The sequence below is a fragment of the Palaemon carinicauda genome, chromosome 13 (assembly GCF_036898095.1).
Source record: "Palaemon carinicauda isolate YSFRI2023 chromosome 13, ASM3689809v2, whole genome shotgun sequence".
NCBI classification, from domain to species: Eukaryota; Metazoa; Arthropoda; class Malacostraca; order Decapoda; family Palaemonidae; genus Palaemon; species Palaemon carinicauda.
Genome location: NC_090737.1, coordinates 120,953,110 through 120,972,574, shown reverse-complemented (window position 1 = coordinate 120,972,574; position 19,465 = coordinate 120,953,110). Strand labels below are relative to the sequence as shown.

At 44.0% G+C, this 19,465-nt stretch overlaps 1 protein-coding gene and 1 long non-coding RNA gene across 6 annotated transcripts in view; one reads left to right on the top strand and one right to left on the bottom strand.

Annotated features, from left to right (window-relative positions):
• The window catches only part of LOC137652385 (uncharacterized), a 77,979-nt gene that overhangs the window by 31,364 nt on the left and 27,150 nt on the right, over positions 1–19,465 (top strand). The window contains exons 2-3 of one of the 2 annotated variants that reach the window (XR_011046267.1): positions 14,073–14,262; positions 18,914–19,130. This is a non-coding gene — a long non-coding RNA (uncharacterized lncRNA). Of the gene's footprint in view, positions 1–14,072; positions 14,263–18,913; positions 19,131–19,465 lie in introns of those variants that run through there. The other variant, XR_011046266.1, reaches the window with a different exon arrangement.
• Positions 15,975–19,465, bottom strand: part of LOC137652383 (trichoplein keratin filament-binding protein-like) — a 73,900-nt gene continuing 70,409 nt past the window's right edge. For all 4 annotated transcript variants that reach the window (XM_068385764.1, XM_068385767.1, XM_068385763.1 and 1 more), the window contains exon 12: positions 15,975–16,788. In XM_068385764.1, the coding sequence (XP_068241865.1) occupies positions 16,759–16,788 (30 nt within the window). In that variant the 3' untranslated portion in view covers positions 15,975–16,758. The remainder of the gene's footprint in view (positions 16,789–19,465) is intronic.

Genomic DNA, 19,465 nt, shown 5'->3' with positions numbered 1-19,465 from the left:
TTTCGGTTTCTTCACAGCGCCTCAGGTGTTCACCAGAGTTTTCACCATCATCTCTTCGTGGGCTCACAGGATCGGCATCCGTCTCCTTCGTTATCTGGACGACTGGCTGATCCTAGCAGACTCGGAGGCAACCCTTCTTCGCCACCGAGACAGGCTCCTCGAAGTTTGCCAGGATCTGGGGATTGTGGTAAATCTCGAGAAGTCCTCCCTGCTGCCCTCTCAGAAACTGGTATACTGTATCTAGGCATGGTCATAGACACCAATCTCCACAAAGCCTTCCCATCAGACGAAAGGATAACAAGGCTGAGGAAGGTTGCAAGACCTTTCCTCAATCGAGAAGAACTCCCAGCCCAATCATGGCTTCGTCTCCTCGGCCACCTCTCCTGCCTGACCCGTCTCGTTCCCAACAGTCGCCTCAGAATGAGATCCCTTCAGTGGCGACTCAAGTCTCGGTGGAGTCAAGGACACGACTCCCCGGACTCCTTGATCCCGATGGGACCTGCGGAACGGGTGGATCTCAGTTGGTGGGTGGCAGACGAGAATCTGCGAAAGGGAGTGGATCCTCTCGTCCCTTCCCCGGATTTTATGCTGTTTTCGGACGCATCAAACAAAGGGTGGGGCCCCCATGTTCTGAGCCACAGGACCTCAGGCCTGTGGTGAGAATCCGAAAAGTACCTTCACATAAACCTGCTAGAAATGAAGGCCGTATTCCTGGCACTTCAGAAGTTCCACCAAGTCCTGGCAGGCCACTCTGTGGTGGTGATGAGCGACAACACCACTGTCGTGGCTTATATCAACAAGCAGGGCGGTACCTTTTCGGAATAGCCATCCCATCTTGCAGTAGAGATCCTGAGATGGTCCGAAGTCCACTCGATTTTACTAGTGGCTTGCTTCATTCCAGGCAAAAGGAATGTGCTCGCCGACAGTCTGAGTAGAGCGACGCAGATAGCGAGTACCGAGTGGTCTTTGGATCCTCAGATAGCCAACAAAGTCCTGACTTTGTGGGGTTCCCCGACGGTGGATCTGTTCGCTACGGCGCTGAACACCAAGCTCCCGCTGTACTGCTCCCCAGTCCCGGCCCCCAAGGCTCTCTGGCAGGATGCCTTCCAACAACGGTGGGACAACGTCGATGTGTACGCCTTTCCCCCCATTCTGTCTGATGAGGAGGGTGCTCAACAAGACCAGAACATCGGTCAATCTTTCAATGACCTTGATAGCTCAGCTATGGCATCATGCAGAGTGGTTCCCGGACCTTCTGCAGCTCCTCACGGAGATTCCGAGGGAGCTCCCTCCACGTCGCGAGCTACTCAAACAACCACACTCCAACATCTACCACAAAGCCGTAGCTTCGCTTCGACTTCACGCCTGGAGACTATCCAGCATCTCCTCCCAGAGAGAGGATTTTCGCAACAAGTTGCGAACAGGATGTCTGGCCACCTGCGTAAGTCATCCGCAGGGGTCTACCAGGCGAAGTGGCAAGTTTTCTGTGGTTGGTGCTGTGGAAGGAGTATCTCTCCCCTCGATGCCACTTTACCAGCAATAGCGGAGTTCCTTGTTTATCTGCGGTAGGAAATGCGCCTTTCAGTCTCGGCAGTGAAAGGATATCGCTCGGCCTTAAGTCTTGCCTTCAGGCTCAAAGGAATAGACATTTCTTCCTCGCTGGAACTGTCTCTTCTCATACGGAGTTATGAACTGACCTGCCCTCAGTCGGAAGAGAGACCTCCTCCTTGGAACGTGGTTTGAGTTCTCAGGTCTCTTAAGAGACCTCCCTACGAACCATTACGCCAGGCTTCTGATCGCCACCTTACCTGGAAGACGGTATTCCTGCTAGCCCTGGCCTCGGCCAAGCGAGTCAGTGAACTTCATGGTCTCTCCTACGACCGTCGCCCATTCAAGGGGATGGGGGAAGGTAACGTTCAGCTTTGTCCCTGAGTTTGTTGCCAAGACTCGGAACCCGGGAGTGCCGGACCCAAGGTTCGACTCCTTCCAGGTTTCGAGTCTCCGTTCTGTAACAGATGACCCAGACCATCTCCTACTGTGCCCAGTCAGGAGTCTGAGGTTGTATCTTAAGAGAACAGCTGCAGTCCGTCCCCAGGTGCGAGCTTTGTTTGTGAGCACAGGGGAGACGAAGAGGAGGGTCACCAGGAATACCATCTCGGCCTGGATTCGCAATGTAATTCATCTGGCCTTGAATCCTGACCCTCCTCCATCACGTCGCCCTAGGGCACATGACGTCAGGGGCGTGGCTACGTCCCTGCCCTTCAAGAAGAACTTTTCAGTGACGCAGGTCCTGCAAGCTGGGGTGTGGAAGCGTCAGACCACCTTCACGGCCCACTACCTGCAAGACATGACACACAGGAGGCTCGATACATTCTCTATCGGCCCTGTGGTGGCTGCACAACAGCTGGTCTAACCTCAGGCTCCTTATTGGACAAGTAGCAGAAGGTTGAGGGTATTGTTACCCGGTTTTAGTCTGTGTGAATGAAAAATTCTGTCTGGCCCTTTTCTTTTCTTCATCCTCTCCTCCCTTGGAGAAAACAGCATCCTGGGTCCTTTGCACAGCTGACCTCGAACCTCTGCAGGTAAGCCATCCTTCCTTGTGTTCCTAGTATTAAGTTGTAATACTGTCATGTCCCCATACGCTGACGAGGTGGTATTGGGAGAGTCCTAGCCTAGATTTCCATCTGAAGAACTCCAGGTCAACTTCTTAGGACGAGTCACTGCTCACCTTCACACACAGCTTACGTAGGCCGCGGCAGTCTCACAACTGCCAGCGAGGAGCAGGGGCCCCCTCAACCCATGGGTTCACTCAATCTCGGGTTTGGGGTCCCCGGGCAAGCCAAAGCCAGTATGGCAGGGTACTTACCACCCTTCCTAAGGGTTAAGTCACCCCATGTAAATAGCCTGGTTTGTATTTCAGTTACGGAACAAATGACAAATTCGTAGATAATTTGTATTTTTCCTAACTATACAAACCTTAGCTATTTACACATATGTGCCCGCCAGCCCTGTCCCCCAAGATAAGTCCTACCTCTAAGTAAAGTGAAGTATTCACCGGTGTGTGTGTGAGGGGGGAGGGGTAGCTAGCTACCCCTCCCTACCCCCCGCTAACTATCGGTGGGGTAGGAAACCCTCATTAAAACTTTTATGGCTCGTCATTTCAGCTACGCCGAAGTAATTACCCCATGTAAATAGCTAAGGTTTGTATAGTTAGGAAAAATACAAATTATCTACGAATTTGTCATGTTGGAAGGACACTGCTGCTTTCTCTAGTGAAGCGGCACTGCCCTTTTCTGCAAGGGAGTCTTTTTAAATTGATGATTTATTACAGTTGTTCCCATACTAACAAACCTTCGGTTATTTATGTGGATATTCTTTCAGCGGCAGTTGGAGGTAGCCATTAGACTTTAAATGCGAGGTGGCAACCCTGCCAAACCACTTAGCGCAGTGGTTCTTAAACTTTTTTGCCTTGCGCCCCCCCCCACCCTTGAAATTTCTGCCAAAGTAGAAAGTATTATTTCAATAAAATAAACATTGTTCAAAGAAAATGGGTAAAAAAATATATTATGATGAAACAAAATTTTATCATAATCTTTTTTTCAAACTGTTTTAGCATTATATAGATAACAGTTATTACATTGATAGAAAATACTGGAAAAAATACAAATTACTGCAAAAATAAACATAATTTTTACTCTTAATACAATCATTCATGGATCATGACCACATTAAAAAATATTACACATCCTCCTTAGTAATTGATTTATCCATATTTATGTAGTATTGTAAAACAAAAGCCATCATAATTACTATATTTTTATTTTCATTGTTACTATTTTAACTACTTGGGCCCCCCTTGAAAGCTCCTGGCGCCCCCCAGTTTAAGAATCACTGATTTAGCGGGTAGGCAGCGGGTGGCTGGAGGGTACCCAGCTGCTTCTATATATACTGTATTCTCACGAGTGTGAGATACGTCACTTTTTCTTTTGGCTCAATAGAGATTGGACTTGTCTCCTCTCCTCCTGACTGTCATTGCAGACTTTAATTTGTTTGCTTTTTCTTTTCAGGTGTGCGTGTCCTTCTTCTATGATCGCCTTCAGCATGCAAACGTGTCCAGGGCGAGAGGATGCGGCGTGCAGGACCTGAGATGAAGGTGTAAAAATGACTGGCTCTTCTTTCTTTCATCTCCCCCACTCTTGGGGAATCAGCTCCCAGGGTACTCTGCAAAGATGGCATCGCCTATCTGCAGGTAAAGCCATTTTCCTTGTGTAACCTGGTATTGAAATAATACTCGCTGCATCCCCATACCCCTAGCAAGAGGAGTTTTGGTAATGTTATGGTACCCTCAGAAGATTTCTATGACTTGAGGAACTCTTACCTAGACTGTCACATTGCTAGTATCACAAGAACATAGCTTGCGTAGGCCGCTAGCCGTTTGTAGCACGGTGTTTTAGCGAGGTATAGGGTTTTTAATAGCCATACACTATGGAGAAACCCCGGGTCAATACCAAGTACTGTAGCCAGTTGGTGCGGACTTCCAACCTTGTAAGGGGTAAGTCGTCCCCTATAAATAGTGTATGGTTTGTATTAGTGTTGGAATAAATGACATTTAGAAGTACAGTACAGTACAGTGATACCTCTACATACGATCTTAATTCGTTCCAGAAACTGCTTCGTATGTTAAAACGATCGTATGTTGGAGCAAATATTCCCATACGAATACACTGAAATTTGTTTAATTCGTTCCTCAGCCTAAAAGCCCATAATAACTCCTTAATAAATTGCTACACATAATTACACATAACATTAATACAATTGAATAATACAGAAATATCTAAAAAAAGAATAATAATAAAGAAATAATAAATAAAAAGGGGTTTTTATTAATACTTTACCTTAGCGACAGGCCAGCCCAGGTGTAGGGACTGCTACGCAGGAGGAGACGGAAGATCAGCGAGGAGGTAGAGACGGCGACTGCGATAACGTATGATAACTTACTCTAACTTACACTACGTGAACTTTAACCTAACTTAGCTTATTATTTTTTTTTCATTTTTATAATTTTATATTTTTTTTCTTTTCTATTTTTAATTTTCATCACTTTCACTCGATTCGGTCTTCCTTTCTTTGCTTCACTTTCTTTCTTTTCATCATGATCACTAGACCGTTTCGTAGATTTTTTAAAGAAACTATCGAGAGAAAGTTGCTTGGTATGGCTTTTGAGAATTTTTCTAAAATGAGTTAAACAAACATCATTGAACTGCGCAACTACGCGGCAAACCTGAAGTTTCTGAGGGTGATGCTTGTCGATGAAATCAACCACGTGTTGATGATATGCTAACATCTGTTTTATTTCAGCCGTAACTAAGATTTGGCCTACCTCTTCGGTCTCCTCCGACTCACTCAAATGCGCTTGGAACTCATTATGCTGCATGGTTTGCAGCTCCTTGAGTTCCTCGGTGGTGGGCTCTTCATGATGCTCATCGACGAGTTTGGTGATGTCATCTTTATCCACCTCCAGACCCATGGACTTGCCAAGGGATACAATCTCTTAGACGTTTTCCTCGGCGGCAAGTACAGGTTCATTCTCGGGGCCAAAATATTCAAAATCTCTGGGAGCCACAGCATCAGGCCAAAGCTTCTTCCAAGCTGAATTCAGTGTCTGACATGTTACTCCCTCCCAAGCCTGATCTATGATCTTTAAGCAGTGCACGATTTTAAAATGGTTCCTCCAAAATTCACACGGAGTTAAGTTGGTGCTTTGCGTGACATTAAAGCACTGCTTAAATAAGTGTTTGGTGTAGAGCTTCTTAAAATTAGAGATGACTTGCTGGTCCATGGGCTGGAGGATAGGGGTGGTATTCGGTAGAAGATACAACACTTTGATGAATATGTATTCGTCGATGATATCGTCTTCGAGTCCTGGGGGGTGAGCAGGTGCATTGTCCAAACAAAGCAAGCACTTCAAAGGCAAATTCCTCCCTGGAGGTACTTCTTGACAGCAGGGCCGAAAACTACGTTTACCCATTCCACAAAGATATGCCTAGTGACCCAAGCCTTAGAATTAGAACACCATAGAACAGGTAGCAGGTCTTTATTAATTCTATGTGCTTTAAATGCCCTAGTGTTTTCGGATTGGTAAACTAATAAAGGTTTAATTTTGCAGTCCCCGCTGGCGTTGGCATAAAGCGCAAGAGTCAACCGATCCTTCATTGGCTTATGTCCAGGCATTTTCTTCTTTTCGGTGGTAATGTATGTTCAACTAGGCATCTTTTTTGCAAAACAGACCGGTTTCATCATAGTTGAAAACCAGCTGCTCCATGCAGCCTTCCTCCTCCACGATGCTTTCAAACTTTTTAACAAAGTCTTTAGCAGCCTTGGTGTCCGAACTTGAAGCTTTTCCATGCCGAACAACTGAATGAATCCCGGTCCGTTTCCTAAATTTCTTGAACCAACCTCAAGGCGCCTTGAATTCCTCTGTCGTAGGATCGGTTGAACTCTCCCTCGCGTCATCCTCAGAGCCCGCCGCCTTCAAGTCACAATAGATAGCGCTGGCCTTCTCACAAATGATCGTTTCAGTGATCGTATCGCCAACAATCTCCTTGTCCTTTATCCATATTAACAAAAGGTGTTCCATCTCTTCCAGGGTAGTGCTACGACGTTTAGAAATAAGCGTGATCCCCTTTGAAGGTTTCACTGCTTTAATGGCTGCCTTCTATTTTAGGATCTTCGATATCGTAGACATATTCCGGCCATATTGTTTAGCCATATTGCTAACACGCACACCTCGCTCATGCTTTTCTATTATTTTTTGTTTTAGTTCTAATGAAAGCATTGACTTCTTCTTTTTCTCACCACTATTACTTCCTGAACCGAAGCTATGCTTTTTAGAACCCATGATTACCAAAACAAAACGTGAAAAAGGAAGATAAAAAGCACTGTTAATAACTGAGCGAATAGAGAACAACCACACGATGCGCATGAGATGAGAGGACTGAGCAAGGAGACGATCGATTGGCGTCCCTCCGATGTGCTGCCGTCTAGCGGGGTCAAAAAGAAACTACGATCGACGCTTTCGAGAAAATTCCACGAGTACCCGTATGATTTATGTCGTATGTTGGAGCAAGACTTCGGGTGTCGAGACAGAAATTTGGTCGAATTTTACTTCGGATGTTGGAAAATTCTTATGTTGGGACAATCGTATGTAGAGGTTCCACTGTAATTCGTATTTCTCCTAATGATACAAACCTGTAGCTATTTATACAGATTGGCCCGCCAGCACCTATCCCCTAGAAATCCTACCTGCTAGCAAAAGTGGTTACTCAGCCCAGGTGTGTATGTGAGCGGGCTAGGGGACTAATGCGGATGGGTGGTTAACCCTCGCTAAAAGTCTTATGGCTCGTCTTCCAGCTTCGCCTAAAGTAATATCCCCTATAAATAGCTATAGGTTTGTATCGTTAGGAAAAATACAAATTTCCAAATGTTCCGTAACTGGAATACAAACCACGCTATTTATTAGGGGTTATACTTTTGGCGGAGCTGAAATGACGAGCCATTAAAATTGAGCGAAGGTTAACTACCCACACCGCTAGTTAACGGGGGTAGGGGGGGTGTTAGTTTGCTACCACTCCCGTTCACACACCTGTGATTTAGTCACTTTACTTTTGGGTCAGATTGAGAGCGGTTGTTTCCTCTCTCCCTCCTCGCCTATTCTGGACTGCCATTAATTTTTGTCTTTTAACTTACTTTTTCTTATACTTGTATATATACATTCTTAATGTTTATGTATATATATGTGTATAGAAATGTGGTAAGTTTCATCTTTAGTGTTTGTGCTGTGTGTGTGATACATATACGACAACGACACTTGCGTAGTAGCAAGGCCAGCACAGTTCCACTTCGTGGGGAACGACCTCTCCCACTCTGGTCCATCAGTCTTCCCGTAGGCATATAACCATTAACTCGGCCGCCACAGGGTAATCGTCATCGCTGGACCCTCTTCATTCAATTATTGTCTTCGCCTTTTCCTTTTTTCCTACGGGAAAAATGGATTCTGAGCGAAGGGAATGGGGCCTTTCAAAGATTGACTACGGTCTCTCTCTTCTCAAGGTCGTTCACCTTTACTACAACAGCGTACTATTGGGGAAGCTCCTTTCCCGTGCGCGGGTTAGGTTGCTCTTCCGATTGTTTGTCTCAATTATTTTTAGTGAAAATATAATTGTATTTTAACTTTCTCCGTGGGGATCACTTCCCTTCGGAGGGTCAGTGGTTCTTACTATTAGTGAATATTCTTAGCTGATTTAAATAATTGTAATTCTGTTTTTATTACAGTTATTCCGCTCCCCCCTTCTCCTGTGGATGTCGACTGGGGAAGGAAGGGCGCAATACTTAATTTTATGCTTTCCGCTCTTCAGAGTTCCTCCTGGGGAATTTCTTAAATAATTAATTTTTTGTCGTCGCAATACTTATTTGTTCCGTAACTGAAATACAAACCACGCTATTTAATATGGGTTATTACTTCGGCGGAGCTGAATGATGAGCCATTAGAGTTTTAACGAGGGTTTACCACCCCACCGCTAGTTAGCGAGGGGTAGGGAGGGGTAGCTTGCTACCCTCCCCTCACACACACCGGTGAATACTTCACTTTGCTTTTGGCTCGGGTGAAGAACAGACGTGTCTGCTTTCACCCTCGCTTTGACTGCCATTAATCTGTTTTGCTTTTTCTTTCTCAGAGTGTGTGAATTTGGCCTCTATCATCATGCGTACGTGTCCTGGTTTACCTGACCGCCCTTGTGGGACCTTTATGTCGGCGGCAGACACAGATCCTCACACCTTGTCTCCTCATTGTAGGGGCCAACGGTGTGAAAAGGGTAATGTATGCGGTGAGTGTAGGGAGAGGTCTACCTCCCAGTGGGAGAGGTTTGCCTGGCGCCAGAAGAAGAAGTCCAAAAGGGATATTTCTCCTCCAAAGGCTTCTTTGAAGAGAGAAAATCCCAAGGCCTCTTCTTCTGTAGCCCAAACCTCCTCCGAAGCTCCCACTCGATCGGTCTCTTCCGAGAGATCATCGAAGGGGAGCGTAAACCGTTGTTCTGTAGACCGATCCCGGGGTGCGGGAGAGGTAGTTGCCTCCCATAGCGAGGCAGCTGCCCCTCCTCCCTCGGAAGAGGATATTGATTTCCCTATACAGTACCTAATCGGGATTTGTTACAGCTTTGGTCTTCCTTGGGGCTTCAGGATTCGCCCTCCAAGGAAGCCCTGTTTGATATGATCAAGCTGGGAGCAGCTGTTAAACAGTCGCCGGCGATAGCAGACGTAGATCCTCTGTCTATCGTCAACGTTGTTATAACTGAGGCCTCCAGTGTGTCGGATCAAACTGCTCCTGTTGTTGCTGAGGTACCTGAAGGCTCTGATTCCCCCTCCGAACATCTTTCGAGGGCGGAAATTAGTCCCACGGTCTCTCCTGCTGGTGATTCTCCTCCCCGGGGGAGTTCACTTACAGAGACTCCTCTGCGGAGGCCTTACGAAGGTCAGCTTACTGATCCCACAGCCCATAGAGGACGTATAAGGCGGAAGGCTCATCCTCCCCTTCCCCGTAGAGGACTTCCTTCTCCTCACAAGGGAGTTAGGAGGCGCCTTTTCGGCTCGTCATCCCCGCAGTCCTCTGCTGAGGAGACTCGTCGTTCTCCGATCCTGCCAGCTACCACCTTAGACCTCTCCGAAGATCATTCGCGATCTTCTTCGGTGGAGGGTCGTCCTTCGGGACCCCCTGACCTGTCACCCTCCAGACCTGCTGTCTTGCCATCACCCTTCAATGATGCTGATCCTGTCATTGTACAGGCACTGGTCCCTTCAGGACACAAGGGACTTTGCGCAAAACTGTGCCTCAGTCCCTTAAGCGCCATCTTGCTGCTGTTCCTGACCTAGTGCCACTGCACTCCCTTGCGTGCGTGCGCGCTCCTGCTCCTGTTCATACGCGCCAGGGTCCCCCTGCGCGCCCACGATCTCCTGCGCGCCCTCCTGCAGTTCCTGTTATAGCGCGCCAGCGCTCTCCTGCGCACCAGTGCCCTCCTGCAGTTCCTGCTACAGAGCCTAAGCGCTCTCCTCTTCGTCAGCGCTCTCCAGGGCTTCAGTGCCCTTCTGGAAATAAACGCACAGCCGCAGTTCCTGACAGCGCGCAAGCGCTCACCAACGCACCAGCGCTCTCCTACAGTCCAGCGCGCAGTACAGGAGGTACCTAAGCTAGTGCACGGGCGCTCACAGGTACCCCTGCCTTCTTCTTCTAAACTGCGCACCCCTGTGCGCCCGAATCCTGTTGTGCGCCACGTGCGCCCAGCCCAGCAGTGCACACCTGTGCGCCCGAATCCTGTTCCGCACCCTACACTCCCATCGCAGCAGCGCACACCAGTGCGCCCGATTCCGGTTGCGCGCCCTGCGCGCCCATCACAGCAGCACACGCCCTTACGCCTGCATCCTGATGCGCGCCATGCACCCCCACGATCGCCTGTGCACTCAGCGCGCCCTCGTTCACCTCAGAGGGCAGTTCCTGCACCACCTGCGCATCATTCTCCTGCGCGCCAGCGCGCAAGCTCACCTTTGCGCAATCCCGCCCTCGCCCCGTGCTTCCTGACACGCGCGCTCCACGCCCACGCGCTAAGAATATTTTTCCTGCGCACGCGCGCCCAATAATTTCGCCCGCACGGGCTCATCAGCAGGTTCCTGCGTGCCCGCGCACACGTGAGCAGAAGGTTGCTCACGCTCCAGCTCCTATCCTGCCTGCAATACCGCCCCACGTTCCAGCTCCTGCGGGCTGCACGCCCTCGCCGTCACCTATGCGCACCCCCGCCCGCGCGCCCTCGCCCTCGCGTGCCCGTGCCCTCGCGCGCGATCACGCGTGCAGTTCTTGTATCACACGATCCTGAAGCGCGCGATCCAGGGCAAGGCTCATCGCGCGACTACCAGCGCGATTCACGCAGCGATCGCAAGCGCAGAACAGCGCGCTCGCCGGAGGACGGGAGGTTTCCGGACAGGTCTAAGGACTCTCTTTCAGCTCAGGCGAACTCTCGTTTGTCGACTTCTCCTAGGGATCGTTCGATCCCCTTCCCTCCAGAAGGAGTGTCTGACGGCGCGACTGTCAGCCAACAGCCTTGGTTTGGTACCATAGTCAGAGCTCTCATGCAGGCTTTTAAGCCTGTGTTCTCTGAACTAGGTCACAAAGCAGTGGGTACCTCATCTCCCCTGAAGAGGAAGAGAGGAGTCCCCTCCGTGGTGACTTATCCGAGGGCTAAGCTGTCTCCTCGGAAATCCTTGCGCAAGGCTCCTTCTCCCCCCAGACTTTCTCTCCCTCCCCTGCGGAGGAGGATTTCCTATCCTCAGGGGAGTCTGACGAGCCGGTCCGTTCCCCCATCGCACCAATGGGGGAAACTGTGCCTCTCCCTGAGAACTCTCCTCACGCCGGGTTGGATAAGAGCCTGCATCCAGCATTGCTAGAGTCCTGTATCCTTCCCAGGAGGGAGCCGAAGGACTCAAAGACTTTGCCGGAGTCTTCTGCAAGGATAAGACAGGAACCAGCTAGACCTCCGGAGAATGTCCACGTGTCCCCCCAGGAAGAGCCACTGGGGACTGGAGACTTTGCTGCTAGCCCTTCGGGAGGAGAGCATCAAGAGTCAGAACATGCGTTCTGGCAAGTTCTGACCCTCATGAGAAATCTCAACGGGTTTCCGAGCCCTGAGATTCCTCCTCGTGAGGGAAAAGACACGGTCTTGGACAGAGTCTACGGCACCCAGAAGTCCTCTAGGGCCAGTGCAGTCTTGCCCTGGTCACAAGGGATGAAGAGTGCCAGAGACAAGGTCGAAGGCCAGCTCTCCGAGCTTGCCTCCTCCAACAGATCCAGCGGCGGTAACAAGCTCCTCCCTCCTCCTTGAGTCCACCAGAGGAGGTATTTCGAGATCTTAGAGGAGCCCTTCCGGATTGAGTGTCTCCATAACGTTACCGATGACCCAGGTCAACTGCTACTTTGCCCAGTGAGGGCTCTGAGGTGTTACCTCAAACAAATGTCAGGAGCTGGTCCCCTAGTGAGCAGTTTGTTTGTCAGCACGGGGAAGGTTAAAAGGAAAATCACAAAGAATACGATCTTGGCATGGATTCGCAAGGTCATAGACCAGGCCTGGAATCCTGACTCTCCTCTGCAGGTGCGGAAACCTAGAGCTCAAGACGTTAGGGACATTAGTACATCCCTAGCATTCAACAAAAACTACTCTGTGGCGCAGGTTCTTTAACCGGGCGTGTTAAAGCGTTGGACAACCCTCACTGCCTATTACCTGTAGGACATAACAGAAAGGAGCATGGAGGCATTCTCCATTGGACCTGTGGTGGCTGCACAACAACACCTTGAGCTCCTCAATGGACACATAGCATATGGTGGAGGTCAGATGTTCCCCAGGATTAAGTCTGGGATGGATGATGATAATGACCGACACATTCTCTCTTCATCTTCCCTTCTCTTGGGGCACATCACCTACTGTACTTTTCAAGCTGGCCTCCTCTGTCTGCTAGTAATAACCATTTCCTTTGTGTAACTTGATATATGCACATACAGTATATTTGTTACATCCCCATTTCCCCTAGCTAGGTGGGAATTGCGTAATGTCTATGGTTTGTTCAAGCAAGTCTGAGGACTTTGACGAGAATTCTTACCTGAACAAGTCACATTGCTAGTATCACACAATCACACGGATTGCTCAGGCCACTAATGCGCACACATGCATGGTAGTTTAGCAAGGTGTCAGGGTGATTCTGTTATAAAGTGTGCATAGCACGAAGGAACACCCCAGGTCAAAAACCAGCTATAGTCCATTTCTTTTATCGAGGCAGATTTGCACCGACTCGCAGCGGTGCTCTTTTAGCTCGGAAAATTTTCCTGATCGCTGATTGGTTAGAATTATCTTGTCCAACCAATCAGCGATCAGGAAAATTTCCGAGCTAAAAGGGCACCGCTGCGAGTCTGTGCAAATCTGCATCGCTAAAAGAAATTGACAATAGTTGGTTAGGACTTCCATCTGCATAAGGGTTTGTATAAGTGACGTAACAAATGACGAATTGGAAAATAACTTGTATTTTTCCTAACGATACAAACCTTGAGCTCTTTATACAAATTTGTTCCGCCATCACCTATCTCCCTTGAAGTCCTGCCTACAATCTAAAGGGATAATAGAACACAGATGTGCGTGTGTGAGCAGGGTAGTTGGTAATACCCCCTTACCCCTCCCCCTGCTAACTAGCGTTTGGGTAGTTATACCTCGCTAAAAGTCTCATGGCTAGTCTTTGAGCTTTGCCAAAAGTATATTCTGTATTTAAGAGCTCAAGGTTTGCATCGTTAGGAAAAATACAAACTACGGTACTTTAAAATTTGTCTCATATTTTAATTCTTTCATACTGCATCAGTTGCTAATGGCTTTTTTTACTTTGTCATTACAGTGAAACACTATGTCAACATACATCAGGACTTCTATACTGTTAACTTTATAACAGCACAAAATGTTTTTATGATGAACATTAGTGATCACAACTTAAGAAAGAGCATGTGGTCATAAGTGTACAAAAAGCAATTACAAAGACATGCATTATAGATTACGTTATTCTACTAGTGCTGCTGGGAGAGTGAAGAGTTAGGCTCTGAGTGAGGGGGCCAGGGATGGCTAGCCAATACAAAACAAAATGTCATAAAATGCCTGTGAACACTGTGCGGGTTGTGTATTGGCACACATGCTAGTCTCGTTAGTACTAGTCCACAAAAAATTAGCATAAGGGGGAAAATGTTTGCTTACTGACTAATACAATGTTTAAAAACATTTATTTTGTATGCTCGTACTGTATTCAAAGTTACTTATAATGCAGGTTCATTATCAACAGTTACCTCATACACAGACATCATAGCATGCATACTTTTATTTTTAACTTTCATTACCTAATATATCAGGTAACTTTTTTGGTTGGTGATTCTAATTTCCTTAATTCTAGGTTGCTGCTTCTAAATTTACATAATTCTCTACAGCTAAACAAATGCTCTATTGCAGGTTGCCAGACCCATAATCTTTACTTGGGTGCCAATGTTACGATACTGTTAACATTACAACGCCGCACAAAATTTCTTTATGATGAATAACAGCGATCACAACTACAAGTAATAATTCCAAGGATGTGCATGAGAGATGATTCTTCTTACTAGTGCTGCTGGGAGGATAAAAGAGTTAGGATCTGAGCAAGGTGGGTCGATAGCTAATGTGAAACAAAATGGTGCAAGAAGCCTGTGAACACTGTGTGGGTGGTGTATAGGTACACATGCTAAGGAATAGGAAATTTTTATTCTTGGGTAAACATCGGTGCAACTTCGAGTTAAAGGAATATAAACATCAGGGGAGTTTTATAAAAATATAAATTACTTTAAAATTTTCCATACAGTATTGCCAATTAATAAATACCGTACTATAATTTTCCCCCTTTCTCTCTCCTACTTTTATACCTCTTTGTCTTTGTATAGTTCAGTATTCCCTCTTCATGAATTGCATCTTACATAATGGAGAAACCGCAGTCGTTCACACCTATTAGTTTCCTCAATCTGAAAGTTTTGCAGAGCACAACTATCTAATAAGTCAACATTACCAGGAAATTGAAATTACACAACTTCTTTATTTCGATTTATTTATTATTTCAATTATTTTGCCCTCTTAATATTTAGTCCATTGTGTTGCTAATCACTAGGTATTTATAAAGTATACAAGAATGACTCTCTGAGGGTAAAAATACTTCATTTATTATGTGATAAAAATATTTTCATATGCTAATATAATTTGATAAACTTCCTAATAGTCTTGAAACCTGGTCATACAATATGTAACCACAAGTATACAGTAGTCAAGGAACTCAAGAGTACAGCGTTCAGTAAAGTCTTTGAAGTTTAAAGATGAAGGAACCAATTACTTTTGAAGTTACTTATTGTTTAATGGATTTAGAGTTAGTTACCAAGACTGCCATATTTTGTGTAATCTTAAAAATTACTGGAGTTTATGTGGATATTGGCGTATATTGTTGTGGCTTTAGTTTCGCTCATTCCATTTTTTTTATTTGTCCGGAGTTTTGCATGAACAAAATTATTTGTGGATATTTAAGAACACATGAATTACCTGCTAGATGTGGCTATTTCGAGAAAAAATTTTGAACTCTAGTAATAAGAGAAAGAATATAATTATAAATGTAAGATGTCCTCTTTTGAAGGATGACTAGTCCCATTTTGCTTTCAAAATTCATTAGGTAAATTGACTGAGACAGATTCCGTGACTTGAAATAAAATTTAGTAGCAGTTTGACCCAAAAGTCAAGTATATTGTAGAAGGGGAAATTTGTTACTGATATCTAGTTCCCACATGAGCTTCAGAATTATGTACAAGTTTTGAGGCTAAGATTTGGTGTTAAATGAACTTATCAAGCTGTACAATGGCAGATACATTACTGTATCATTTCAAGTAAACAAAAAGCAGCATCCAGTATGGTTACTATTTATATAAGGCATACATCATGATTATGCTTTGATAATCAAGTGTGCATTTTGTACAATATTTTTATTTTTTTATTTTTTTTTTTTTATAGAAATTGCCATGTCCAAACAATTTATGTGATCTGCATGTGCAATTTGGAAACAGCTAACACTAAAGTATGCATATGTTAAATCCTATTAACGTATCACGAGGCATTAGTTTTCACAAATTAAAACACATTTTCACTCTATCTATCCCTTCTGTCTTATCCATCTTTAGTAACACTTACTCCTCGATTCATTAAAATGTTTAAACTAATACAGTATTTATTATAACTGTCATAGAGCTCGCTTGAAAGTTATGGTACAAATTGAATTTGATCTCGTCACATACATTAAAAATCTGTAAGAACTATACAACTGGATAGAGTAAAATGATGGAGATGCTGAGACAATTTTTGTGAGGATTTATCATTATCTACCATTTGGTAGTAACTGAAACTTGGAGATTCACTAACATGTTCAATTGTATTGATTAATCTGCAGGTATTAAAAAAGAAATGATGGGTGGCCATTAAGTAATAATGTGTTTAATAAATGTGTAAAATTCTCTGATGGGTTATTAACATGTTTGTTTCTTTTGCTATTTATTGGTAACTACCATACACATAATTCTATTTTGGGTTTAACATACTTCAACTTGTTACTGCAAGTTTTGTAATTCAACAAATCTTTTTACTTACTCATCATCATAAACTTTGATGATGATGTGTAACTGTTTATATGGATTTTTGGTTTGATCTGGGTTGCTCTATCTGACTTCCTTTCCTTTAACACAAACATTAAAGATATTTACTATTGTTCAATATCTATGCCAGGTTTGGGTAACGTAGTTAAGGAGTATTTCATTTACTAGACAAGCTCATTTATTAGAAGACATTTTTTGTTGCTTTTATGGCCTTTTTACAAAACATTTTAAAAATAACTAATATGCTGTTTGTGTTCTTGAAGCCATTTTAAAAACCTGACGGATTTATATTGATATATTTAAGGCCAAAAAGAGAATACATACATTATTTTAGGAAAATAAGCGTTTAGTAAATATAAATGGACACTAAAAATCATAAGTACATGAAGATAAATATAAATTTATACATATAATACTGTACACTATTATAAAAGTATAGTTTTTATGTGGTCCCTACCTAACAAGTAGTTCACAGCAGTCTCCTACCATAAAAAACTTTTTCTCCCAAAGCGCTGTAAGAAAGAGAAAATAAAAGTTCAAGTTAGTGTTAAAATGTAAATACTTTGAAGCAAATTTATATCTAAAAAATATAGGAAAACTGCATTTCCATAAACAAACCTCATTTTTTTTTTTTTATTAATTTCTACTTATGAATAATTGTTATACTTAGTGTAAACAATGATTCTTGATGGTGAAAACTCTTTCAAATGGGTAACCATTATCCCATATCTAAGAGTTTCTCTACTCAAAAGATTGGAAGAAAAGCATTTTCAATAAAAAATAAGTTTGTAACTAAACAATAATTTACTGAACATTTATGATTATTACTATCCAAGCTACAACCATGGTTGAAATAAGATTGAAAACAAGGGTCTTATGATTAACAGTCATAAGCAGCACTAAAATCAAGGTCTATCATATACATTTCTGAACACAATCAGGGGATTTCTGTACAGCATTGGCATTTGTAAGAAGGGTATCACATGCTCCAAGGCCTTTGTGAAAGCAAAACTGCAAATTAGGGGAAAGATGATCACCTTCATTTGTATAAAGACTTTTCCAAAAGACATTCAAGTAATATGGAAGTTGTGGAAATTGGACAGTAATTAGCAAGGCTACAGCTACCACAAACACATTTACTTAATGGAGTAATATTACCTATTCTCCAATAAGTGCAAAAAGAACCTATTTTTGCTAACTTGGGAAAATTAGACAACCCAGGAACTTAGAAATAAGATGTCTTTTTATAAAGCAAAGGAAAAATAACATTTGGATCTACACCTCCACGTTTCATGCAACGAAAGGAGGAATGGTACGGGAACCTAACTGTGTCCAAAACTGATTTTAAAATTTGTGCGCTGCCAGCCCATAAACTCGCCACCATCCTCCCACACTCACATTGGTTATCTCCATACTCAAATGCTAGTTACCACCATATGATCCTGGTCTTCTATTGGTCAGCATCTACTGCACTGTATCCCATCATGCATCTACACATTGGTGTTCCTCTTTTTTTTTCGTTTCGGCAGCGGTATTGTATGCATTAACTCAAGGTTTGTGATTTCGCTTTCGTAACTATTATACTGTATCGTGTGTGATATTAAGTTACGTCATTAGCCATGCTGCCCAAGAAAGTTGCTGATATCCAGGGAAAGAAGAGGATGATGCTTTCTAAGGAGACGAAGATGGAAATACCGTAATTGAAAAATACGAGTCTGGTATGCGGTTAAGTGTGATCGCGAAGGAATATGGCCGAAATTTGTCTACGATAGGATTTTGTAGTAAAAGACACCCATAAAAAATTATCACAGGTTGTGCGCTTGAATATGTAAATGATGTTTGCCCGAGTCATTTCAGGAAAATTTTAAGAAGCAGGCAGAAACAAGCTTCTTTGGACAATTCTTTTAAAAAGAGGCCTTCAGTACTAGCAGGCCAAGCGCAAGATAAAAACACGAAAGAAAAGTGGCAGTGATGAGGAAAATACATAATTAAATTTAGAAAATACAAAATGTAAAAATGAAAAAAATTAGATAATGGCAAAAAAAAAAAAATCATTTTAAGTTAATTGTGAAGTTAAATGTTAATAATTCCTGCCATTTGGTAATGTATTTCCTAAAAATAAGTGTTAATGTTTTCTGACATTTAATAATGTTTTTATCAAAGGTAAGTGTTTACGTATTCTACCACTTGTTAACGTTTTCCACCGTTTGTCATCCTCCTCTACCTTCCCCGCCACTTTGCTCTCGGACATCGCCTCACTCCAAAGGTAAAGTTTCACATTTTTGTTATGGTATTTTTACTGTTTGCTCTAATCGTACATTTCTTTGACATGTAACCAATGGTCAGGTTATTATTGAATGATCCGAGTAACTGTACATTCATTCGTTGAGTACTGTATAGTGGAGTGTATCCTTTTTTTATTCATTCTGGGGCCTAGAACAAATTAGGCTACAGTATTTACATGTAAAAGGCAACTCTCAAGACAAAAAATCACGGTACGAAAGCAACTACGGAACCAAATTAATTTTGTGTTGTGATGCATTACTGTATTTATCTTTTTATATATGTTTACACATTCATGTAGTGTAATGTTTTTATACATACACAGTTAAACCTTCTTTTATCATTACTCTACAGTGTGAGTGTTGCTGTTCTGGTGACAGCATAGTGCGGCGTTTTCTCAAGGGCGGAGAAACCTTCTCTTACGATCTCTTCCCCTTTGATGCCGAACAACCCTTAGGATGGTGGTCTCCCCCACTTCTCTGACGCAGGGGAGCTGTCCTCGTGTGGTTACTCGTCCGTTCAGATATAGGTGTCACTTGCTCCCTGCGAGTTCATCGGAGGGAAGGGAACATGCTTTGGCTGCCAATGAAGAATGAGGTAGTGCGGCGTCGTCAGCAAAGAGGAGCAAGACCGAAGTCAAGCTCTTGGGTAAGCTTGACTTCGGTCTTGCTCCTCTTTGCTGACGACGCCGCACTACCTCATTCTTCATTGGCAGCCAAAGCATGTTCCCATGCCCATCTACAGATTAGGTTAATATTTTGCGTGGTTTTTCTTCAGCTAATTAATTTTAAATAAATTTTGTTCCGTAACCGAAATACAAACCCCGCTATTTACAAAGGGTATTACTTTTAGCATAGCTAAAATGACGAGCCAATAGTTTTTAACGAGGGTTAATTACCCCCGCGC